The 24,472-nt window shown below is 42.1% G+C and overlaps 1 protein-coding gene across 2 annotated transcripts in view; it reads right to left on the reverse strand.

Annotated features, from left to right (window-relative positions):
* Positions 1 to 24,472, reverse strand: part of CDH16 (cadherin 16) — a 54,728-nt gene that overhangs the window by 26,391 nt on the left and 3,865 nt on the right. Inside the window, exons 4-12 of one of the 2 annotated variants that reach the window (XM_069739372.1) lie at positions 22,384 to 22,524; positions 19,655 to 19,772; positions 18,597 to 18,740; positions 15,939 to 16,135; positions 11,876 to 12,001; positions 9,270 to 9,420; positions 8,565 to 8,795; positions 6,940 to 7,016; positions 4,293 to 4,475 (exon numbers count right to left, since the gene is read on the reverse strand). In XM_069739372.1, the coding sequence (XP_069595473.1) occupies positions 4,293 to 4,475; positions 6,940 to 7,016; positions 8,565 to 8,795; positions 9,270 to 9,420; positions 11,876 to 12,001; positions 15,939 to 16,135; positions 18,597 to 18,740; positions 19,655 to 19,772; positions 22,384 to 22,524 (1,368 nt within the window). The remainder of the gene's footprint in view (positions 1 to 4,292; positions 4,476 to 6,939; positions 7,017 to 8,564; positions 8,796 to 9,269; positions 9,421 to 11,875; positions 12,002 to 15,938; positions 16,136 to 18,596; positions 18,741 to 19,654; positions 19,773 to 22,383; positions 22,525 to 24,472) is intronic. The other variant, XM_069739373.1, reaches the window with a different exon arrangement.

Genomic DNA, 24,472 nt, shown 5'->3' on the forward strand with positions numbered 1-24,472 from the left:
GTTGGCTCCTCTCCTCTTTCTCCCTCCCTCTTAGCTCCCAAGCTGTTATCAGTCCTGCAACGTGTCAAGATGGCACAGAGCAGATAGGAACTGAGCTTTTCAGCTATATAAGATACTTATTTTATTAGTATCAAATGTCTTAAAGAAAAAAAAATTAGATAAGGATAGACAAAAAAGTACATAAGTGACCAACAAAATAAGCACAAAAATGGCAAAATGAAGGTATGAATGCATAAACGTATTAAAGTGTGTGTGTATAGTGTGTATAACAGACAGTGGTCATACATATACGGTATGTGCAGACATACAAATACATAATTGGGTATACGGTACAAAAAGGCTTCTATCCATGGCAATAGTACAAATTTCGAAGTCACCACGTGAAGAAAAATCTCCAAGCGTTTCGTGCATTAATTGTTGCTTCCTCAGGGGGCTGGTCATTTTGCTATTTTTGTGCTTATTTTGCTGGTCACTTTTGTACTGTTTTTTTGTCCTTAATATAATTTTTCTTATTTTTTATGTATATTTGATACTAATAAAATAAGAATAAATGATGTGTGCAAAACTGTAAAGTGCTGCGGAATATGTTAGCGCTATATAATAATAAAGATTATTATTTATATAGCTGGAAAACTTTCTTTTTCCTTTGTGCAAGCTACTATATTAGCTGCTATTTGCTTTACAATGCATTTATGACTAAACTAGCTTAGTAATTATGTAGCACGTGGATTTACTCCTTGTAAATCTGTCAAGATAACATTTCTGCTGTGAGGTTGCAGGCCTCACCATGATCTACTGAATGTGCTTCCTATGGGTGTGGGTTGTAAATATCAGTGAAAACTAATATTGTATTAGACTAAGCTTCAGTCAGACTGCCCACTTTTTACTGTTTAGTTGAAGTTTGGAATTTTTTCTTAGGTTTTTTTCATAGGCAAAAAAAGATGAAACAAATCTGCTTTTATTCTGCTTCGACAGCTTTTGTCTTACATAATGTATAGCTTGTTGCCAAAGAGATCAGCCACCAGAGCCTAACCATATGAGTAGTAGCTACTTTCTAGGCTGAGTTAAGTCTAGCCACCACCTCTCCTTAGCCCATAAATTTCTATACAGCATTTAGTGCCTCACCTTTCTCTTCCTCCTTCCCAGCTCCTAAGCTGTTATCAGTCTTGCAAAATTACCACCATCATGAGTTTTAACCCATTAGGGGTAATCCTGTAGGGTCAGAGCCTTGGATCGAGCTTCATAAATGTACTGTGCTTGGTTGTTTTGTGGTTAGACATACTTTAATCTATAGGAAGCAGTGCATATGTTAGTGTCTATCCTGGACAAATTGTAAATCTTTTCTGCATCCGTTGTGTTAATATCAGTATGACATTGATCTATAATTGGTTCATTGATATCAGAGGTTTTTATTAAATTTTGGTAAGCTGGTGAATTAGCATCTACTGCAACAAATGCGGCTGAAAGCCTTTGTGACATGTTCTTGGCTGGGATAGGCCGCCTTGTCGCCTTGATTAATTCTATTTGAAACTATTTAACTTTTCCAAATTTTGTTGGGAAGATTCTGGGCAGAGGAGGACATAAAATGTTTACAGAGACGAGCTTTTTTTTTTTTACATACAGTTGTGGCTAAAAGTTTTGAGAGTCTCAAATTCTTGTTTTCAGAAAGTTTTCTGCTTTAGTTTGTATACAAGCAATTTGCACTGTCTAGATTATGAAGACTGAGCAGATGAATTGTAAACGTATATTAGTGATTTATCGGATCATCAAGAATTTCACAAAGAGAATCAGTCGCTGTCAAAGCAAAGAGCGCACAAGACAAATAACTGGACTAGGTCTTGGAGAGGATTCGGGTATGGAATCAGTTCAGTACCACTGCAGAGCTTGCTCTGGACTGGTAACAGGCAGGGGTCAGTGCATCTGTACATATGAAGTGAAGGTTTCCGGAGGCGGTCTGGTGTCAAGAAGAACAGAGAACCCACTTCTCTGCCATACAGTCCAAGAGATATGGTCATTTTTTTTTTAGTTTTTAAGTACTTTACTAAAGGGGCGTTGCTTACAGAGTAATGTTGCAGAGGAGCCTAAAGACACGCCCCAGAGGATCCTGAGAGTCACACCTTTAGGTAAATACCATAAAACTTGGCACTAAACCAAAAGGTTTATATCTGTGGAACCATATGGTGGATAAAAAAATGATTTAGCCTGGGGAGCAGCAGGAGAAAAATAAGTGCAAAAACTGAACACTTTTTGACATGACAGGTCATCTTTAAAATGTATTTGTCACCTGATATTGTTCTATGTTTGAGGCAATATCTTCTGCAGAGTCATAGTGCCAGAGGTGTAACGATCATGGCCGGAGAGTGTGCAACCGAGCCAGTGCGGGAGGGGGGCCACTAACACCAGTGACTATTTCAGCTGGATGTTCAGCTGAAGTGTATTGTGGTGCAGAGACTCGGGACCTTATAGGACCCATGTTGCAGCGCCGCAAGGACCCATGTCGCAGCGCCGCAAGGACCCATGTCGCAGCGCCGCAAGGACCCATGTCGCAGCGCCGCAAGGACCCATGTCGCAGCGCCGCAAGGACCCATGTCGCAGCGCCGCAAGGTCCCATGTCGCAGCGCCGCAAGGTCCCATGTCGCAGCGCCGCAAGGTCCCATGTCGCAGCGCCGCAAGGTCCCATGTCGCAGCGCCGCAAGGTCCCATGTCGCAGCGCCCCAAGGTCCCATGTCGCAGCGCCCCAAGGTCCCATGTCGCAGCGCCCCAAGGTCCCATGTCGCAGCGCCCCAAGGTCCCATGTCGCAGCGCCCCAAGGTCCCATGTCGCAGCGCCCCAAGGTCCCATGTCGCAGCGCCCCAAGGTCCCATGTCGCAGCGCCCCAAGGTCCCATGTCGCAGCGCCCCAAGGTCCCATGTCGCAGCGCCCCAAGGTCCCATGTCGCAGCGCCACAAGGTCCCATGTCGCAGCGCCACAAGGTCCCATGTCGCAGCGCCACAAGGTCCCATGTCGCAGCGCCACAAGGTCACATGTCGCAGCGCCACAAGGTCCCATGTCGCAGCGCCACAAGGTCCCATGTCGCAGGGCCACAAGGTTCCATGTCGCTCATGAAGACAGCAACTTGGAGCGATGAGCTGGATGCTGTCCACAGCTCAGACTTTGGGTGGTCCGAGATGCAGATAAACAACAAAAGCTTCTAAGAGAGCGATTTAGGAAAACTATTTTACTGAAAAGTCCTGCATTATAATCATTTTTTATTTATTTTTTGTGCAGTTTTTGAAGCTGCAGATTTGGAAAATGCACAGCAAGTTAGTGGCATTGTACAAATGCTAGTAATAATCACTGGTCACGTTGCTTCCGTATTTCCTAGTTTCACATGTTCAGCAAAGCTTAGATTTGATTACATTATATAAATCTTTTCATTATGTACTAAAGCTAAATGCAATGTCCATATCCCCGGAGGAAAGGTTAACTTGTCCGGGGGACGCTCGCTCGTCATACCTGATGACGTTTGTAGGAAGCTTCCCCGTGACAGGGCTGACTCACTGTGATGTGGCTTGCGAGAGACCTTATTCCCTACTGTCATCAATTTGCAGCCACTTCTCACCAAGCCGAAGAGAAAAGTTATCTTTCCATTGAGGTTTCCCACCAGCAAACACATCTGAACTGGGTAATGATCTAGCAAAAAGTTCAAAATTTTGTCAAAAATCCGTGTGCAAAAATTTACAACTTTTGAATAAAAAATCTAAACAAAAAAGTGTCAAAAGTGATAAATGTCTGTGTAATTTAATGCATTCACCTGCTACATGACGGCAGCTTTAAGCATGGATCCAAACAACATCTAAGTGGGTCGTGGAACAAAGCTAATGAAGGGGGAGGCAGTAGGAGAAAAGCAAAGACGGAAAGGTCACGGCCATAAAAGAAAGCAGCGCTTATATACTCGTAGCAAACCCAAAAGATGCATCAGCCTTGTGTGAGCAATGAGACTGATGCAAACTGTGACTATGTAGATTATGGACCCTGTGGATGACTTTCATGCGTCTTTATGTGACACTTATCAGCGGCAGTGAGAGTTGTGATTACTGAACCAACCTCCATGGCCTCCGGCACAATAAATGGTGGAGACATGATGGTGGTACGCCGACATGATGGTGTCTGTAATCGTTTGCTCTGGACATATTACAAGCAAACTGATTTTTTTATTTTAAACTTATCATCACATCTCGCCGACCCTTTAGGTGTTTCTTGTTTTTCATAGCTGAGCTCCGACAAAGCTGATGGCAAAGATGTAGACATACCTTCTCCAGGATGATAGACACCACGCTCTGATCAGCGGTCAGACCAAAGGTTTGGTCTTCATTCCCAGACAATATAGAGAAGTCTGTGAGTTTATTCTCCTGGTCCTCATCCCGATCGGTGGCAGTGAGAGTTGTGATGACTGCACCAACCTCCATGTCCTCCGGCACAGCAAATGGTGGAAACTGGGAATAAAGACTAGATGAATAGATTGCAGTGTGGGATAGTAATAAGAGGGTCTGTGTGCACCTACCCTACGTAAGGTTTCATTGCTATGTATGACTATATGTGCACAATCGTATAATCGGGCTATCCCGTCTATCTCACGGTGCCTGCGAAAAGTCCCAGCAGAGCCCTATGTTGTCCCCACTGATATCAGTACTGGTGGCATGGAGGACAATACCAGATGTTGCACCAGTGGCCATAAGGGTACATCTGATGACATTACGTGCTTTCTTAAAGGGTTGTACAAGTCTTAAAAATATCCACTATCCAGAGAAAGTCAAGTCCAGTGCTCCTAGAGAATAACTGGATTGCAGGTGTCGTTCTCGACCATTTCCACCGGGCTCTTCAGAGCTGCATTCCTTGGAATCCGAGTTTGAAGGATAGGTGATAACTTCATAACTTGGTAGCACATGTTTAATGTGTTGCTTATGTCCTTTAGGAGTTTGCATCTTGAGAACACTTATAGGGGCCTTTTGGATCACTGTTTTTCAATTAATGCATGTATTTGGACTGAAAACAATAATTGCAATCAGGTTTGATTTTTTTTGCACCGTTTGCCTTCTAGAGCCTCCGTATTGCATTACTATCTGCAGAAGGAGTGAGCTGAGAATACAGCAGTGAGCATGTTCTTTCAGAGAGTTTAACTCTTGTAATTATTTCTGAGCTCCTCTCAGCAGATTTATGGCCACAGACCACATCAAAGTTGAATGTGCAAGGAAACAATGAGCCTGTTAAAGCCTAAAAGTGCAAAATGCTAAAAACATGGGAAAAAGGCGCATTCCAGGGAGCTGAATTACAATCCTAAACTTATCCATTACTCATAATCATTATAACAATACAATCTCCGTCGTAATTGCGGTACAAAAAGGAAAAACCAAATAAAGGGTGCGCGAATCAGTCGTAGAATACATCGCCTGGGAAGTGAAAAGATATAGATCTCCAACATCATTCAAATACAACATTTTGTCAGGGACAAGAAAAATGCAACAACTTACAAGAAAATTGGAACATTAGACATGAAGTTTACTTCAACGCTTTTTCCCGTATCCTAAAATGAGGGCATTTTTGCCAGGATGTGGGTGCAAACGTTGTGACTTTCTGCGTCGCAGGAGAAAGATTGCCTTATTAAATGTACTAATGACAGGCGCCTGTTGACTCGATGTATACTTCCACAACGAGGTGTGAACTAAGCCCAATTATACTATGTAAAGACCAGTAAGACGCGTCATGTACTGGTGAGAGTTAATGGGTGGTGGGAGTGAATGGCCGCTCATCATGGTCTATAACAAGATAAGCATTTATGAAGTGATTATGGAAGCGCAGCCGGGGGCAGACGAGGGTTACACACAATAAATTCTCTCTGGCAGAAATCAATAAAAGCAATCTGAGTCGTACATGTCCCCGTTACGAGCCGCGTCTCCTCTCTGATGTGTCCCTGTTACATCTTGTTCCTGGATTTAAGTACCTGGCGCTGTACTGGCACAACGGCAAGCGGAAGTGTAAAAGTTTACATAGTAGACCCTAAACCAGAAGCCTCATCCTAAACCAAGGCCTCATCCTAAACCAGTGGACGAACCCTAAACTAGTGACAAGACTCTAAACCAGAAGTCAGACTCTAAACCAAGGGCCCAGACTCTAAACCAAGGGCCCAGACTCTAAACCAAACCAAGGACCAGACCCTAACCAGAGATCAGACGCTAAACTGAACCAAGAACTAGACCCTAAACCAGGGCCCAGACACTAAACCAAGGACCAGATCCTAACCGGAGATCAGACTCAAAACCAAGGGCCCAGACTCTAAACCAAGGGCCCAAGGCCCAGACTCTAAACCAAGGGCCCAGACGCTAAACTGAACCAAGAATCAGACTCTAAACCAAGGGCCCATACACTAAACCAAGGACCAGATCCTAACCAGAAATCAAACTCTAAACCAAGTGCTAGACCCTGAACCAAGGCTCAGACTCTAAACCAGCGCTGGACCCAAAACCAGGAGCCAGATCCTATACCACGTGCCGAAGCCTGAACCACAGACAAGACTGTAAACCAGGGGTTGGATGCTAAACCAGGGGCCGGACCCTAAGCCAATCTTCGGAATCGCAGGCGACTGTGGCATCCATGTCTGTTGTAACAAATAAACTTACATTTTTTACACTTCCATAGAGAAAAGGAACATTGCAGCCGAACGGGATTATCTGTAGGTTTTATATCATCATCCTGTGTCACGGGTCATAACCATATTCTTGTGTACGGATACAGATATAGATAATAAAAGTACATATTAAAGGGGTTTTCCGTAGGCAAGTGATTACGCATAGATCGGTGGGCGTCCGAAAGCTGAGACCAGCACCGATTAGCAGATATATATTTTTATACCAAAAATAAGAGTTTCAGCCCCAGAAATCCTGGGTGGGCTTCTTCCCTTACCTGATTCATCACAAAAACTGGAGGATTGTTGTTTATATCCTTCACATCAATTATCACTCTGCAGCTGCTGCTTAGTCCTGGAGATGAATTATAGAAAGATTTTAGCAAAAGATTTAAAAAAAATTAATATTGCAGAGACAGATGGAAGCTATGGCGCTCCGATGTAAGAGTCCTACCTGCACCAGCGCATAATTAATGCTAAACTCCCATACTGGGACATTTTTACGCCATCTATACTATATGGAGAAAAGTATTGGGACACATTCATTGCATTCAGGATTTTAATTGAAACCTGTTTGCACAGATGTATACCATCCTGCCCCTCACCCCAGATGCATAACATGTGCCCCCCCTGGTATTTAACATATGGCCCCTTCCCCCCCCACCACCCCAACTATATGACCTCAGCAACCCCCCCCCCCCCCCGCCATGATGCCATTTGCCTTTACTACCATCTGACAGAGCAGCCGGTGGTGCAGAGCGAACTGATACCAGCGCGGTCCTGTAATAGGAGCCACTGGTGTAACAAGTCCGTTCATTACATTTCTTCCCCATCACCTGTGAGTGATATTATTGGAAGTAGAAGGAACCTCAGTTACTCAGCCATGAAGTGTAGACCCCATAACATTAAACACCGAGAGTGGGGGGGGGGGGGGGGTAGGGGGGTCTGATGGAGGAGTCTGGGTTTGGGGGTTACAGGAGGACGTTGCCCTCTGACTGCATTGTGCCCCCTGTCCAGATGGTGGAGGAGGATAATGCTATGGTCTGCTATCAGGAGGTGGCCTTGGACCCTCAAGTCCAGTGATGGGAAATCTTAATCTTGAGCAAAGACATTGTGCACACTTGTAGCTTCCATCCGAGCTAACACTTTGGGGCATACCCCTTTTAAGTTCCAGCGCGCCTTTATTGCAGAGCACCACGCTGGTTTTAACGTTGCGCAGTCAATTATTAACAATAAGTGCATATTTCACTAATGCAGAAGTCTAGACAGCATGTTTGAGAGCTGGTCAAAGCCGCATGAAGGTGAAAATGCCCATTTTATTCCATTAATAGAAATTGATATTAAAAAATAAGAGCATGTCTAACGTATAGCTGTGTTTATACCCTGGGGGTGAGGTGCACCTCTCGGGAGACGCGTGTGCCGGACATGTGGGGCACCCAGTTGGTAATAGACCTTTGTTTTTCTGCAGCAGATGGTGGAGGGAGCGTGGATGTGATGGTGTGGGCTGCTGTTTAGTGATTGCAGACAGACACGTGAGGGAGATTTAATTGGCGAATCTCATAATAACGCACTCGATAACTTGGGCTGGAGAGGCTTTCTCACTGCCGCTCTGCTCAATACCTCATCTCCATTACGCTCCTATAATGTGCCAGCGATTGTTGAAGATGTTGTAAGTAGCTTACAATCTACACGAGAACTCGTCTGTTCTACAACTAATGGAAGGTAGAAGTGCAAGACCAAGACATGTAACAAGAAATGAAGGAAAGTCTATTCACGTGTGACATGTTCCGATGGACGAGATCTTCAGCTTTACAGCCAAAACCTGAACATGTCTGCAAGTAACGAGCAATTCAGATGCCATGGTCAAAAAAGATGCCGGAGAATGGTGGTTAAGCCCACTTACCTCCTTCAGCCCCGCCAAGATCAGCGGCCATCACTTCTAGGGTGTACCTCCTTGCAGTCTCCGGCATTAGACTGTCCACCAGTAACGTTATGTTCCCTGTGATGTCTCCTATATGAAATACGTGATCATTGGACAGCGGGGGCTCCTGACTCACAATCCGGTACTGTATTTGTGCATTACTAGATCCTGGGTCGTCGGCATCTTCAGCCTTAAGCTTAATGACAAGCAAACCTGTAACGTATAAATTATTATTATTAATCACAAGTCCGGCCACCATCAGTTCTTATGAAGACAAGTTATATCCAGTCTCCAAGTCTATAAACTTCTGGAGAAAGTTCCACAAGATCCTATAAAAGTGACGTAAAACATTCAGCCCTTTTCTTGTGTTGGGAATCATCCTTCATTTCATTAGAGGAAAGATGGAAATAATGTATAACAGGCAGGACGGAGCGGGAGAACAACCAGAGCGGGAGAACAACCAGAGCGGGAGAACAACCAGAGCGGGAGAACAACCAGAGCGGGAGAACAACCAGAGCGGGAGAACAACCAGAGCGGGAGAACAACCAGAGCGGGAGAACAACCAGATCCAGATCACTTCTACCATGGAAATCCACTACCAGCTGTGAATCTATGAAGGAGAGTAGTAAGTCCGCCCCAATAAATAAGTGGTACCTACTGTATACATCCGCTCCTGAGAGAACCCACCTTTAGCTGTTGTTTCTGTAATTTCCACATAATAGATATCCTGGGAGAACACCGGTCCATTGTCATTCTCATCCGTCACTGTAACCGATATCTCCAGGGGGTCACTATACAGGACATCGTCTACATTCAGAGCCGATACTTGGATCTGATACTATGGTGCAAGTGAATAACACACATGGGGAAAAAAAACAGGAGAAAATAACTTGCATCATAAGAAATCCAATGCTATATAATCGAAGCTTATTACAGGGGAAAGTAAACGTTTGGGCACCCCTGGCCAAAATTACTGTTATTGTAAACGGTTAAGCAAGATGAAGATGAAATAATCTCTGAAAGGCCAAAAGTTAGATATGACACATTTCCTTTGTATTTTAGACGAAAAAAAACAAATCATTTTTTAAATTTTAAAAATGAGAAAAAAAAGTAAAATGGGCTTATGCAAAAGTTTGGGCACTTTGCATGGTTAATACGTAGCTGCACCCCCTTTTTGCAAGTATCACAGCTTGTAATTGCTTTTTATAGCCAGAAAGTCTTTCATTTCTTGTTTCAGGGATTTTCATCCATTCTTTCTTGGAGAATTCCTCCAGTTCTGTGAGATTCCTGGGTCGTCTTGCATTCTCAATTTTGAGGTCTCGCTACAGATTTTCAACGAAGTTCAAATCAGGGGACTGTGAGGACCATTGTAAAATCTTCAGCTTGCGCCTTTCGAGGTCGTCTTTTGTGGATTTTGACGTGAGTTTAGCATCATTATCCATTTGTAGAAGCCATCCTCTCTAAAATTTCAGCTTTTTTACTGATTTGGTGTTCTGTTTGCATCAATAATTTTTTAAAATTTAATTGAATCTACTCTTCCCTCAACCCATAAAATCTTCTCCGTGCCATTGGCAGCAACAGAACCAGAAAGCATTGATTCCCCCTCCCCTTCCTCCCCCCATGCTTAATGGTTGGTGAGATGTTCTTTACCATTCTGTGCCCTTTTTTTTCTCTACACATACCTTTGATCATTGTGGTCAAAGAGTTCTGTTTTAACCTCGTTGGTCCACAGGACTTGTTTGCAAAATGCATCTGCCTTGTTTGGATGTTCTTTTGCTTAATTGTAATACATAATTTTATGGTGAGGATGCAGGAGAGGTTTTCTTCTCATGACTCTCATGAAGGTCATATTTGTGCAGGTGTCTTTGGAGTTGTGGTACATTGTTCTACTGTTCAGAGTCTGCTAAATCTTTCTGAAAGCCTTTTGCAGTCAAGCTTAGGATTCTGACTTGTCTCTCTAGCAATCCTACGAGCAGCTCAGTGAAATTTTGCTTGGTCTTCCAGACCTGATCTTGACTTCCACTAATCCTGGTAATGGCCATTTCTTAATTAAATTTGAAACCGAGGAAAGGGCAACTTGAACATGCTTTGCTATCTTCTTATAGCCTTCTCCTGCTTTGTGATCCTCCACACTTAAAAATGTTCTGAGTACTAGGCTGAAGCTTAGAAGAACCCATGGCTGCTGTTTTTTTTTTTTTGGCACAAGGTTAGAGGTGACCTGGCTTTTCCTCACAAGCTAATTAAGGCCTGAAACTTTAGTCAAAGGTATCTGAGCACACACAAATCTCTAAGGGTGGCCAAACTTTTGCATCTGCCCATTTTTCTTATCGTAATTTTAAAGTGTAAAAGATGATAAATATATATATTTATTTGCCTAAAATACTAAAAAAAATATGTAATATTTAACATTTAAGCCTTTTAGAGATCATTTTATCTTCAACAGTAATTTTGACAAGGGGGTGTCCAAACTTTTACATGGCACTGTGTACATGGGTGAGAACCGCCAGAGGGTTATTGCTACACATTGAAATTCTTACAGATACAATGTATCCATAGTGGCATACGTCCTTTATCCATAGTGGCATATGTCCTGTATAACACCCTAATACGCCAGATATCAGAAATATGTTGTCTATCATTTACTGCTACGTAAATGTGGACATGTGATTTATTACTGGTTGAATGTTACAGTAAGATTGGATGTCTCTTAATGTGAAGTTACAGCATGACTTGGTAAATTAGGAAACGTTTCTCCTTGTGGAGAGTGACCAGCTAAGCATAGCATGGCAGAGTGAGGAGACTTATAAGTCATGCATGCTCCTGTGTGAAATTAAATATGCAAATTATCTCTTCAGAGAAGAGGACAAGAACTCTAGTGCCACCTTATGGAAGCACTGGTCCTTAAAGTCAATATTGACTCTTTAATGAGCCTTGCAATATGGCTTAAGGCAAAAACCAAAATCTCAACTTGGAGATACAGCTTGTCACTCTCCACAAGAAGAAATGTTAGCCGGAGACTCCAGTCCAGAGCCTCTCATCTAGCCTAATCAGGTATCATACTTTGCACTGATGAGAGGCAACAACCCCGAAACACTGTCTGCAAATTAAGATTCTGATTTGGCTTTTATCCTAAGTCATATTGCAAGGCTCGTTAAAGGGTCGATATTGACTTTTAGGTTCCGCTAGAGTTCTAGTGCACTTTTTCTCTGAAGAGACAATTTGCTTATTAAATTGGGAAACGAAAGCCGCGGCATGATAGATGTGGAGTGAACTTAGGTCTATGATGTGATCACCTGGGATTGTCGCTCCCAGTCCAGCTCATTTGTCACGTAAATTGTTCCAGACTCATCCACTGTGAACAGATCCCCATCAAAGTTTCCTGAGAGGCGATACTGCACCTCCGTACTATTCCACAGCACCTGAAAGAGTCGCATTACATTTGTACACCTATATAAACAGTAAAGCGCCTTTAATCCGGCATTGGAAGGACTGGACCATGCTGGATCAGCAGATGGACATGTAAAATCATATGGATATAAAGCACACTACTCTTCCAGATGAAGCAGTGAAAGTTAATTAAACAGATTTTGTCCTATTTTGGGGGTCACTTACGTTTTTCGGTCCTCCTAATTTTGGGAGGAGCATCCAATAATCCAGAAATATTCCAAATTGTGCTTAATTGTTGGTTGAACACACCTTCCTCCCGGACTCCCTCCCTATACACATGTATTCTTAGATCGATCAAGCATCCCATGTGTAATTGGATGGGAGAAGAGAATATGCCGCTGCCAGGCTCCTTTGGAAATGGCTTATCTCCCATGAGAACAAAGCAAGAGCCATGTTAAAATTGTCAATCATTTTCTCCTTACAGTCTGCTGAACAAACACTGTCTGGTCCTGGCGAAACCGGCAGCTTCAGTGGATATTCATCTACTATACATGGGCACATTTGGCCCCAAAATCCATGATCTGCACTGCGAGGTCACCATGTAGTGAATGTGAGCAGTGGTAACCGGCTGCAGCCACTGATCAGAAGCCGCGTGATGACAAAGCGTCCACACAGAACAATCCATAGGACGTGTCTGGGAAAACACTGAGCGTTGGGCGTTCTTGGTTGGAGATGTGAAGCAGGAATGTAAGTTGGATCCAGCAGAATGTAAAATCAGTGAAAGTTTATAAAATATGATTTTAAATAATCGTACAAAAGAACAATTGACAGGAGTATCTGCAGGCCTGATGAACACGCCTGAACACCATCATATATTGGAGGAGTACCTGCATGCCTGATGAAGATGCCAGTATAACAACATATACAGCATGAGTACCTCAATACCTGATTAAGATGTCCGTACAGCATCATATACAACAGCAGTACCTGCATACCTGATGAAGACACCTGTACACTCTCATATACGGCATGAGTACCCGCATGTGTGATGAAGATGCCCGTACAGAATCATATACAACAGGAGTACCCGTATGCCTGAAGAAGACGCCAGTATAACATCCTATACGGCAGGAGTATCTGCATGACTGATGAAGATGCCTGTACACTATCATATACGGCAGGAGTATCCATATGCCTTATGAAGATGCCCATATATCATCATATATGACATGAGTACATGTAGGCCTGATGAAGACGCCTGTATAGCACCATATTTGGAGGAGTACATGCATGCCTGATGAAGATGCCCATACGCAATCATACCATATACGACAGGAGTACCCGTATACCTGATATACAACGGGAGTACTTGCAGGCCTGATGAAGACGCCTGTAGACCATCATATACAATAGAAGTACCCATTTGCCTGTTGAAGCCACCCATATATAGCATCATATATTGGACTACCTGCATGCCTAGTGAAGACACCATACAGCATCAAATACCGGAGGAGTACCTTTGTAACAGTGCCCAGGATGGTAGCCGTTGGTGAGTCATGAGTTTGACACCCAGGCACGTTACAGAAAAAAAAAAACAAGAGTTCTGGATGTTGGTATGTTGGCAGTGTTGCTATTGGTACCTTCACCTTTAAGGTGGTCCCTTTTTCACTACTCACCTGGTCCATTAGACTTCAAGAAAATGACACCAGGCGCGTTCATAAAAACAAGGCAACCTTTACTTGGCAACACACTTGGGTACACAAGGCAGCAGGTAGTACAATTTACAACTTCTGTCTCCACAGAGATGCGTTCTTATCGATTTTCAGCCAATGACCATTTACATGTGAATGGTATACAAGCAGAGCAAATCCGATAAACCTTCATCTTACCGATGCAGGGACATACAGGTAAATATGTTACACTGTGAACCCTGAACGCAAATGGCAGTCTGTGATCCATTAACGAGGACCTCTCTTAGAGCCACATCCCTCTACTGTGTTCTCAGCTGGGCAAAACCCATCTCTTCAGGGCCTCCCACGCCTGGCCTACACTGGACTCGCTTCTTTCTTTAATTCTCACACAAATAGATTTTGCCCACTTGCCTGCTGAATTGGAGCTCAGTTGCCTCTAAAGTACCTTAATGATTCTTGCTGTCTTGTGCCTTTCAGCTCTCTCCACGCTAGCGCTGTTCCTCTCCAAATCTCTGCACACACTCTTCTATTACAACACTAACTAACTCAATCTCTCACTACCCAGAGATTCCTCCTCCCAACTATGGGCCAGCCATATGATTTACTCACACTGTCCCTGGTGTCTGTTGCTGTGCAGAAGCAAAGCGGAAGACCATGACATCTTTTGACTGTTGGTTAATACTGCAGCCCACAATGAGAGTAACACTTTTTTACAACACAATTTTTTTTCTCACGTTTACATTAAACTCATTGATGTCTTAAGGGTAGAGGGCATGACCGCTCGATCACATCCTCACACCTACATGCCTTTTGAAGATGCCTGTACAGTATCATATATTGGAGTACCTGCATGCCTGATGAAGATGACCATACATCATCACATATTGGAGGAGCACTTGCATGACTGATGAAGACACCAGTACACCATCACATATTGGAGGAGTATCTCCATGCCTGATGAAGATGCCTGTACACCATTATATACTGCAGGAGTACCTGCATGCCTGATGAAGATGCCTGTACAGTATTATATATTGGAGGAGCACCACCATGTCTGATGAAGACGCCCGTACAGTATCATATATTGGAGGAGCACCACCATGCCTGATGAAGGTATATCATATATTGGAGGAGCACCACCATGCCTGATGAAGATCTATCCTATATTGGAGGAGCACCACCATGCCTGATGAAGATGCCAGTACACCATCATATATTGGAGGAGTACCTGTACACCTGAAAACGCTGTTTTGGTGTTCACCACTAATCATTTTATAACATTTGCAGTTATTTCTTTTCAATCACTGTTTATTCTGCTGTTTCCCCCTCACATCCCGGACATGTCGCCTCCTCTGTTTAGCGCCCACGGCTCAGGGTTTTCCGATACTTCCTATAGATGGTTTTGCGTGGATGCTTTGATACCACCTGGCTCCTGAGCGGCTGGTGCTCATGTATATTCACTATATGCTCATCCCCCATGCTGTGCCCGTTTGCAGCTTAAGACGAGCGTCTCTGCGGTGGGTAGAACCTGGGTTACGAATTTAAGTGAAAGTTATTGTGCGAGGAGACCAAGTGTTTACCTCGTTTCCACAGCCTCGCGAATGTCATGAGATGAACAATATGATAACCGGCGTCTCCAGTAAATGAGAAAATCCTGAACCGAGGCAGAATTCGTCGTTGCTATAGAAATGGTTGACACAAACACTGACGGTGTGGTAAGACGGCGTGCGGTATCTAGTGCTGTGGATGGAGCGTCCACCTCCCACACTGCACAGCGGGCCCTAACATGGACACACCGGGCCTCCACTCTATAAATCAGATTTCAGGACCGATAAAACTGTCTATGGAGCACCACCAATGTTTATATTCCCGCTAATGTCTTTATAGCCCGTCCTCTGCTCTGCCTCATATATATGACTCTATTAAATGGAGACATGACAGCGCCGGGGCACGCCTCATAGGATGTTTATTACAGTTTATTTCTTCAAATAAGTTATTTTCCAGCGTGGCGTGCGAAGGATTCCCCCAACATACAATGAAAGTTTATTATAACTTCTGGGAACTATTTTATTCCTGCTTGTAATGGCGGTATGGCATTAATTTACATCCCATATTATGTAGCAGCTAGACAGACTTTTTGCATAGGCTCTATAGTGTCTTGCCAACTTTAATTGTTGCTGAAGTGCCTTCATGAAGGGACACTCCATTGTTTGAGCATTTTATAGTTTACAGACCTACGGAAAAAGATGTCACTTTTTTTTTTTAAAACTTTACTTACTCGAGAAATCCTATGCGGATAATTTCCCTTCCAATTCTCAGAAATGAACACCGGACTTGGACTAAACCAAGTACTTTCCGCCACGGCGATTTCCAGGGTCCCGGATGCTACGTTACCCTTGGGATCATCACCCAGATCTTTCACCTTAACGATGAGCCTGAAGTGGCTGTCATCAGCTCTTGATAAGTATGTGACCCCTGTGTAATAAAAGACACTTCAAAAAGTTGAAAACTATGGATTAACCAGTTTGACAACACACATTATCGTCCTATTGTTTTACTTTGTTCTTGCGTTCGCGCTTGGATCAATGTTATTCTGTGGGACCGTGCACATGTTAGCCTGGGGAAAAAACTTCACAGCAAGCCCTGGTTTGATCTGATAGTCAGATCGCACTCGGTTGTGCAAGTCCAGGCGAGCACACAGACACGAGACGTTGGTATAGCTTCCAGATGACACATGGAATCATGGGGACTAGGACTACGTGGAAACTCAGGAGCCGACGGACAGACGGAGGGGAATCCAGTAGGAATATGGATGCAGGTTGAAACACAGTAGTACAAGTAATGGAGCACACAAAACCAGAAATACCAGTCTCAATCCCAAGACACAGGTGTTTGCCAATGGACTTGAAATGGGGCTGGGGAGATGTCATTGATCCAACGTGGAGCACAACAAAGGGCATCAGACCCAGGAGAATAGAGTGGAGTCTGGCATACCCAACATAGGTGTGTAACAGCTTTTTAGCCTGGGTGCCTATGGACAAGTTATTCTGGAGTATGCCTACATCTGTCAGAGTTCTGTATATTCAGAAAGTCCTTCCAATGAGAATAGCAAGTCAAATTGCGATGTGGTGGTCCAGCGTCCAGTCAACCGTGGCAGCCGGCCTTGTTGTTGGCACTTTACACTTTTTAGGCCCTGGACCATCATGACGTTGTGGGGCCTGGTAAGCTCTAGAGTTACTCAGGATGCCGGTCGGAAGAGAGAAGACTGGACGGCAGACCAGGGCAGCTCAAATCGTTTTGCTTTTCTCTAGAATCCACCCTAAGTGATACGGTGGAGAGGTCTGAACCAAGGAGGAGGTTGGAGTGGGTTCACTTTGATTTCTGCCATTGATCACCCCCTCTGTGGCTTAACGATAAAACGCCAATCAAATCAGATATTCTACAATTTTTGAGATCCATCAACGACGTTCATCCTGTTGCGTTATAACTCCAAAGACCAGGACATAAAACAATCTTACACAACCGCTGGAGATTGCAGCACGGTGACGACTTACAATAAGATCAGACCATTAGCGAGCGCTCGTCTCTGCTGAAACGTTTGTCCTTGGCGTCCTCAATACATCGGCTCTGCGGTAAATGAATGTATTGTACCCTCAGAATGAATTCATCACATGTCATAGGCGCAGTGGAAGGCAATTAATGGAGCCTTGTGTTCTGAATGGATCAAAATGCTGAGATTTGTTCGTTTTTTTTTTTTTGTTTGTTTTTTTTTTCCTTCTTTCAAGAGCAGTCCATTTATTCATGTCAAAATGAGATTGCGGAAAAAAAAACCTCTCATTAATCTATCAGTTCTGTGCCGCTTTCTGTATACAATTATCGCCAGACAAAAAGTTTTCCACTTGCTTCAGCATTTACCTAAAATTCTGTAAATGATGATTATTTTTAGATACTGGTTGCAGAGGAGGAACCTATATGTTGTGAGCGAGGGACACTTATTAATGCGTTTACTCCAGAAATTGGCATAAAAATGTTGCATATTATGGAGCATCTATTTGGAACTTTTTACATGTTTTTTTTTTTTGTTTTTAAGTATTGGAAGTTATCGGAAGGGAGAAGAGTGGTGCTGCAAACTCACTGCATCAGAAAGACCATAAAAAGTAGGAATATACAGGCGCTTTTCTCTGGAACTGTACGGAAGATCTTAAAATATAATAATAATTATAAAACTCAATACTAATTGGAATTAAAAAAAGAGCAAAAACTTGACACTTTTTACCTAGTGACGGATCCTCTTTAATGAGGAGTGGAAAAATTTAAGAGTGGACAATGATGAAACCACAAACAAACTCGAGTCTTGGGGTTCGCGCAGACTATCGCATTTTCGGTCCGAGTGTGATCTGGCAAAACATCAGATTGCACTTGGACCAATATTAGCATATTGTGCTCTGCATATGTCTGATTATTTTTTTTTTTTTTCTTTCCCTTGGACCGAATCTGTCCTGGGGAAAAAAATGCTGCATTCCTGAGTTTGATCCGATTATCAGATTGCACTTAGCCATGCAAGTGAATGGGTGAGTTAAAAAAACAAATAAAAAAAAAACGGACTGCATTCGGACAACATCTGAGAGAAAATTGGTCTTGTGACAATAGCCAGGGTTATTCTGGCTGTGACACAGGTTGCATGGCTCCATGTGCTGCTGTTACTCCACCGCGTAGAGCAGTGTGAATGGGAACGCATTGCAACCCCTACGGTACATGTCACAAAAAGATTTTTTTGCAAGTTGTTTTTCAAGGTCGCGGTATCATAGATTACACAATATTCCATTCACCTGCATTATACTCATGGCGATCTGTGTCAAGTCCAAAATCACTGTCTAGTCCCATTCTTCGGGCCACCACATTCATCTCCCGTTTTAGCATTTTTTTTTTTTTTTACCTTCCTCTGTTAAGGACACTGCTCCAGACCTCGGCTCCATCTGGAAGAGTTTCCGACCACCGCCGAGAATTGTGTAACGTAAATCTGCGTTCTCTGACTCCGGATCGTCAGCGTCTGTCGCCTGAAGGTGCAGGAAAGCAACGCCTGCAAATGTGGAAGAGTTATAGAACTGCAGCTTATCATATTATTATTATTATAATGTACATTCTGGCCAAAAACACAACTAATCTGATGATTTGGGCTGGATTTAGGGAACACAAGTCTGTTCCTTGCTCTGGACGCAGCAGCACCCCCTTCTGCCGTTGCAGCATCTAATGGGCGCCAGATCCCAGATCATTCACTGTATTAACAAAAGGCGACAATTTGTTGCACAATAAAGTGCACCCTCCCTGAGTAATAAATACCGGGGTGTAGTCCAGTACGGTTCTGGTTAGTGGGGTCTGCAGATGTTTTCGCACACGCGGAGCGCGGTCTCTATCACCCACTGATAATACGGGCTGTCCGTTGAGATTAGCGGGCTATAATGGTCCTATCTCTCCGGCCTGACATTTTAGCAGTCAGCCCGCAGGGTGTGCGAAGTTTCGTATTGACATCTAAAAGCAGATCGGCAGCGGCACTTCCAGGAGACGACATGGAACAATCAGTCACGAGCTCGCTGTATTTCATTCTTTGTTCCCATCTTCAGAATGTCATCTCTAAAGGGTCTGCTAATCCCACCATGAAGCCTCAGCCTCACCCATCTGCACACTATGCAGGCTAGGAGGTCTCTACAGTATGAGAAGCCGTTCATGGCAGCATATTGGTAGGTCAAGCGGTAATGTACACAGGTGAACATGGTGTGCAATGCAACTGGTGAAATCCATGGAAGGATCTCCAGTAACAGTTACCCTAAACACTTTCATTTTTGGAAAATTGTTAAAACCCACTGATCTTGAACCATATATTTGCCTCTCTACTTGATAAGTGACACAAGTAAATTTATCAAAACCGTATTTAAAAATTGTTTTACAGTTTATGCAAATAAATCAAGATGTTCCACCATTATATACATATATTACCTGCTTTGCTTCCCCTGCTGACAATCCCATTCAAGGAGCTAATGTTCAGAATTGGCACGTTGTCATTTTCATCTGTCACCTCAATGTATACAGTCACGGTCCGGTGTTCTCCAGCAACCTGTACAAATTAAAATATTACTATAATATTCCCCCTGTGTACAAGAATATAACTACTATAATACTGCTCCTATGTACAAGAATATACCTACTATAATACTGCTCCTATGTACAAGAATATAACTACTATAATACTTCCCTTATGTACAAGAATATACTAAAATACTGCCCCTATGTACAATAATATAACTACTATAATACTGCTCCTATGTACAAGAATGACTATAACTACTATAATACTGCCCCCTATATACAAGAATATAACTACTATAATACTGCCCCCTATATACAAGAATATAACTACTATAATACTGCCCCCTATGTGCAAGAATATAACTACTATAGTACTGCCGCCTATACAAGAACAAGAATATAACTACTATAATACTGTTCCTATGTACAAGAATATAACTACTATAATACTGCTCCTATATACAAGAATATAACTACTATAATACTGCCCCTATGTGCAAGAATATAACTACTATAATACTGCCCCCTATGTGCAAGAATATAACTACTATAATACTGCCCCTATGTACAAGAATATAACTACTATAATACTGCCCCCTATGTACAAGAATATAACTACTATAATACTGCTCCTATGTACAAGAATATAACTGCTATAATACTCCTCCTATGTACAAGAATATAACTACTACAGTACTGCCCCCTATGTACAAGAATATAACTACTATAATACTGCCCCCTATGTACAAGAATATACCTACTATAATACTGCTCCTATGTACAAGAATATAACTACTATAATACTTCCCTTATGTACAAGAATATACTATAATACTGCCCCTATGTACAATAATATAACTACTATAATACTGCTCCTATGTACAAGAATGACTATAACTACTATAATACTGCCCCCTATATACAAGAATATAACTACTATAATCCTCCCCCCTATGTGCAAGAATATAACTACTATAGTACTGCCGCCTATGTACAAGAATATAACTACTATAATACTGTTCCTATGTACAAGAATATAACTACTATAATACTGCTCCTATATACAAGAATATAACTACTATAATACTGCCCCTATGTGCAAGAATATAACTACTATAATACTGCCCCCTATGTGCAAGAATATAACTACTATAATACTGCCCCTATGTACAAGAATATAACTACTATAATACTGCCCCTATGTACAAGAATATAACTACTATAATACTGCTCCTATGTACAAGAATATAACTGCTATAATACTCCTCCTATGTACAAGAATATAACTACTACAGTACTGCCCCCTATGTACAAGAATATAACTACTATAATACTGCCCCCTATGTACAAGAATATAACTACTATAATACTGTTCCTATGTACAAGAATATAACTACTATAATACTGCTCCTATATACAAGAATATAACTACTATAATACTGCCCCTATGTGCAAGAATATAACTACTATAATACTGCCCCTATGTACAAGAATATAACTACTATAATACTGCCCCTATGTACAAGAATGTAACTACTATAATACTGCTCCTATGTACAAGAATATAACTACTATAATACTGCTCCTATGTACAAGAATATAACTACTATAATACTGCTCCTATGTACAAGAATATAACTACTATAATACTGCTCCTATGTACAAGAATATAACTACTATAATACTGCTCCTATGTACAAGAATATAACTACTATAATACTGCTCCTATGTACAAGAATGTAACTACTATAATACTGCTCCTATGTACAAGAATGTAACTACTATAATACTGCTCCTATGTACAAGAATGTAACTACTATAATACTGCTCCTATGTACAAGAATGTAACTACTATAATACTGTCCCTATGTAGAAGAATGTAACTACTATAATACTGCCCCTATGTACAAGAATGTAACTACTATAATACTGCCCCTATGTATAAGAATGTAACTACTATAATACTGCCCCTATGTATAAGAATGTAACTACTATAATACTGTCCCTATGTACAAGAATATAACTACTATAATACTGCTCCTATGTACAAGAATGTAACTACTATAATACTGCTCCTATGTACAAGAATGTAACTACTATAATACTGTCCCTATGTACAAGAATATAACTACTATAATACTGCCCTCTATGTAGAAGAATATAACTACTATAATACTGCTCCTATGTACAAGAATGTAACTACTATAATACTGCCCCTATGTACAAGAATGTAACTACTATAATACTGCCCCTATGTATAAGAATGTAACTACTATAATACTGCCCCTATGTATAAGAATGTAACTACTATAATACTGCTCCTATGTACAAGAATATAAATACTATAATACTGCTCCTATGTACAAGAATATAACTACTATAATACTGCCCCTATGTACAAGAATATAATTACTATAATACTGCCCCTATGTACAAGAATGTAACTACTATAATACTGCCCCTATGTATAAGAATGTAACTACTATAATACTGCTCCTATGTACAAGAATATAACTACTATAATACTGCCCCTATGTACAAGAATATATCTACTATAATACTGCCCCCATGTACAAGAATATAACTACTATAATATAACACATGCAGTTCAGTCATGGAGATATATATTGTGGCTTTACCGTCACAGCATATGAGTCCTTGTTTTCCCGATCAAAGGGCTTGAGAGCACATAAAACCAGTGAGTCTGGATCCAGCTCAAATATTCCTTCATCGTTTCCAGCCAGCTCTGCAATATACCGGCCATCTGCTCCCAGCTCTATCTAAAAGGGAATTTACTGTAAGGTTAATTGAGAGAATATTTTTGGCAAAGGACAAACAAGATCACTAGCCGGCATCCAGCGAGTGAGAATACAACGTGTTCTCGGGTGTGCGGCATTAACACATGCTAAGTCTCTTTACACTGGTTCCAAGTAGACTTATCAGGGGGCAGTTCTGTGCCCAGCTATCAGATCAGATGTCGCAAATTTATGAATAAACACTTGGAAACTTCACAACGTAAATGTGAACTGTGACCGGTTGGATGGGATTTCTGGAGAGCGTAAAAATTTGCAAAGCTTTGTCAATTACAACAAACCGTAGCGCCCATCAGTAGCAAACAAGTAAAGAATTGGATCAGAAAATCTTCATATAGAAACCAGAATGACAAATACGATATTTTCAATTAGATAGATCCGAGCATTTAGGTAAATGGAAATATCTGATTTTATATATAGGAAACCTATTTTTAAAAATAAGAGTTGAACGTAAATGTCTTGTGAGATTCCCTACAAATTTGATGTAGAAAAGTTATATAGGTTGAAAAAAAGACTCAGGTACATCAATTTCAACCTAGGTTGACCGCTATAAAGAGGAAAAAAACAAAAACCTCCCGAGACAGCTCTGTGCCCCCTCTGCCAGAAGAGGAAGGCAAAAGACCGGCAGAGGACACCATGCAGATTATGGAGGAGCGCCATGCGGTTATAGGTGTAATGCCACCTTTAAGTTACCGAGATATGGGTCGCGATGTTCGTGATCGCTACCGAAACAGATGAGATGAAGGAATAAACTTTCTATTAACTACGCGTTTTGGGACTGATCTGAAACGCGTAGTCTGAATATAAAGTCTTTTCCCTCCTTGGTCTCATCTCCTGCAACACCGCAACTTTTAACCATACCTCTGAGTCATTCTGAGTCTTAACATTACACTCCCTTGGCGGGAGATGAAGCACGTCCTTGTCAGTGTTCTGCCTGCCTCACAACATTCGGGTGAATCAATCCACCCACAATTTCCACCCACCCTTGCCCTGTTGGTCGCCTAGGAGCTCTATTCCATTTTTTTCCTCACCTTTTGACTTACTGACACACGTGCTTTGTCGAATAACACAGATACTTTGCTCCTGTGGTGTGCGCAAATTGGAAAGTTAAGAGCTTTTGTTCATAAACGCCAGCTATGCCAATCTATGCCAAGCACATGGCGGGCAACCTTGACTACAAGGTGAAACTCTGGAGCTGCTTCTTCCTGTATTGTGATCGCCATTATCAGATCAGCGGCGTCAAAGTGAATGTTGTTGTCTGTCTCGCACATGGCTCTGCTTTTTGCTCTCTCAATTTGTTTTTATTAAAAAGTTCTGAAAAAGGTCAAGTTGCTCCTGTGGCACATGTCCTGTGCTGAATCGCTCTGCCTTTCTCTAATGCTAATTGTCTGCCACAAGGTACTTGTGAATTTCCAAGCCCTGACCTCTCCGACATCAATTAGCAATGCTACTGGTGGATGCTGCTGACTCATGTGGAGCTGTGGTCCATGCAAAATAACAAAAGTTGCACAGTACAAATTTTTTTCATCGAGATGAACAAATCAATCTGATTAAATTCTACATTTATCCTTTAGCAATCTGCCCATCATCGGGAGAGAAATCAAGCGTTGATATAGGAATACAAGGGTAAGGACTTCATGGTGGTTTCTGACTCCTGCAGCCTATGGTGAGGGGAATTTGCTAAGCAATGGGTCAAAATGAGATGCACGATCAGAGGTGTTGACTAGCCTGCCAGCACATGGAATGGTGTTGACTTGTAGATCTAGCTATGCAGAATGGCATGTGGATCAGTGGAGCAATTAGTGCTAGATGCAGCAGAATAGAGAGTGCAAACTACACAATGGAGCAACAAGGATGCGTATGCAGACAAGTACATTGATGCATCAGATTTGAGGGTGTGGACTTCACATTGAAG

Source organism: Ranitomeya imitator, chromosome 9 (assembly GCF_032444005.1).
Source record: "Ranitomeya imitator isolate aRanImi1 chromosome 9, aRanImi1.pri, whole genome shotgun sequence".
In the NCBI taxonomy this organism is placed as follows: domain Eukaryota; kingdom Metazoa; phylum Chordata; class Amphibia; order Anura; family Dendrobatidae; genus Ranitomeya; species Ranitomeya imitator.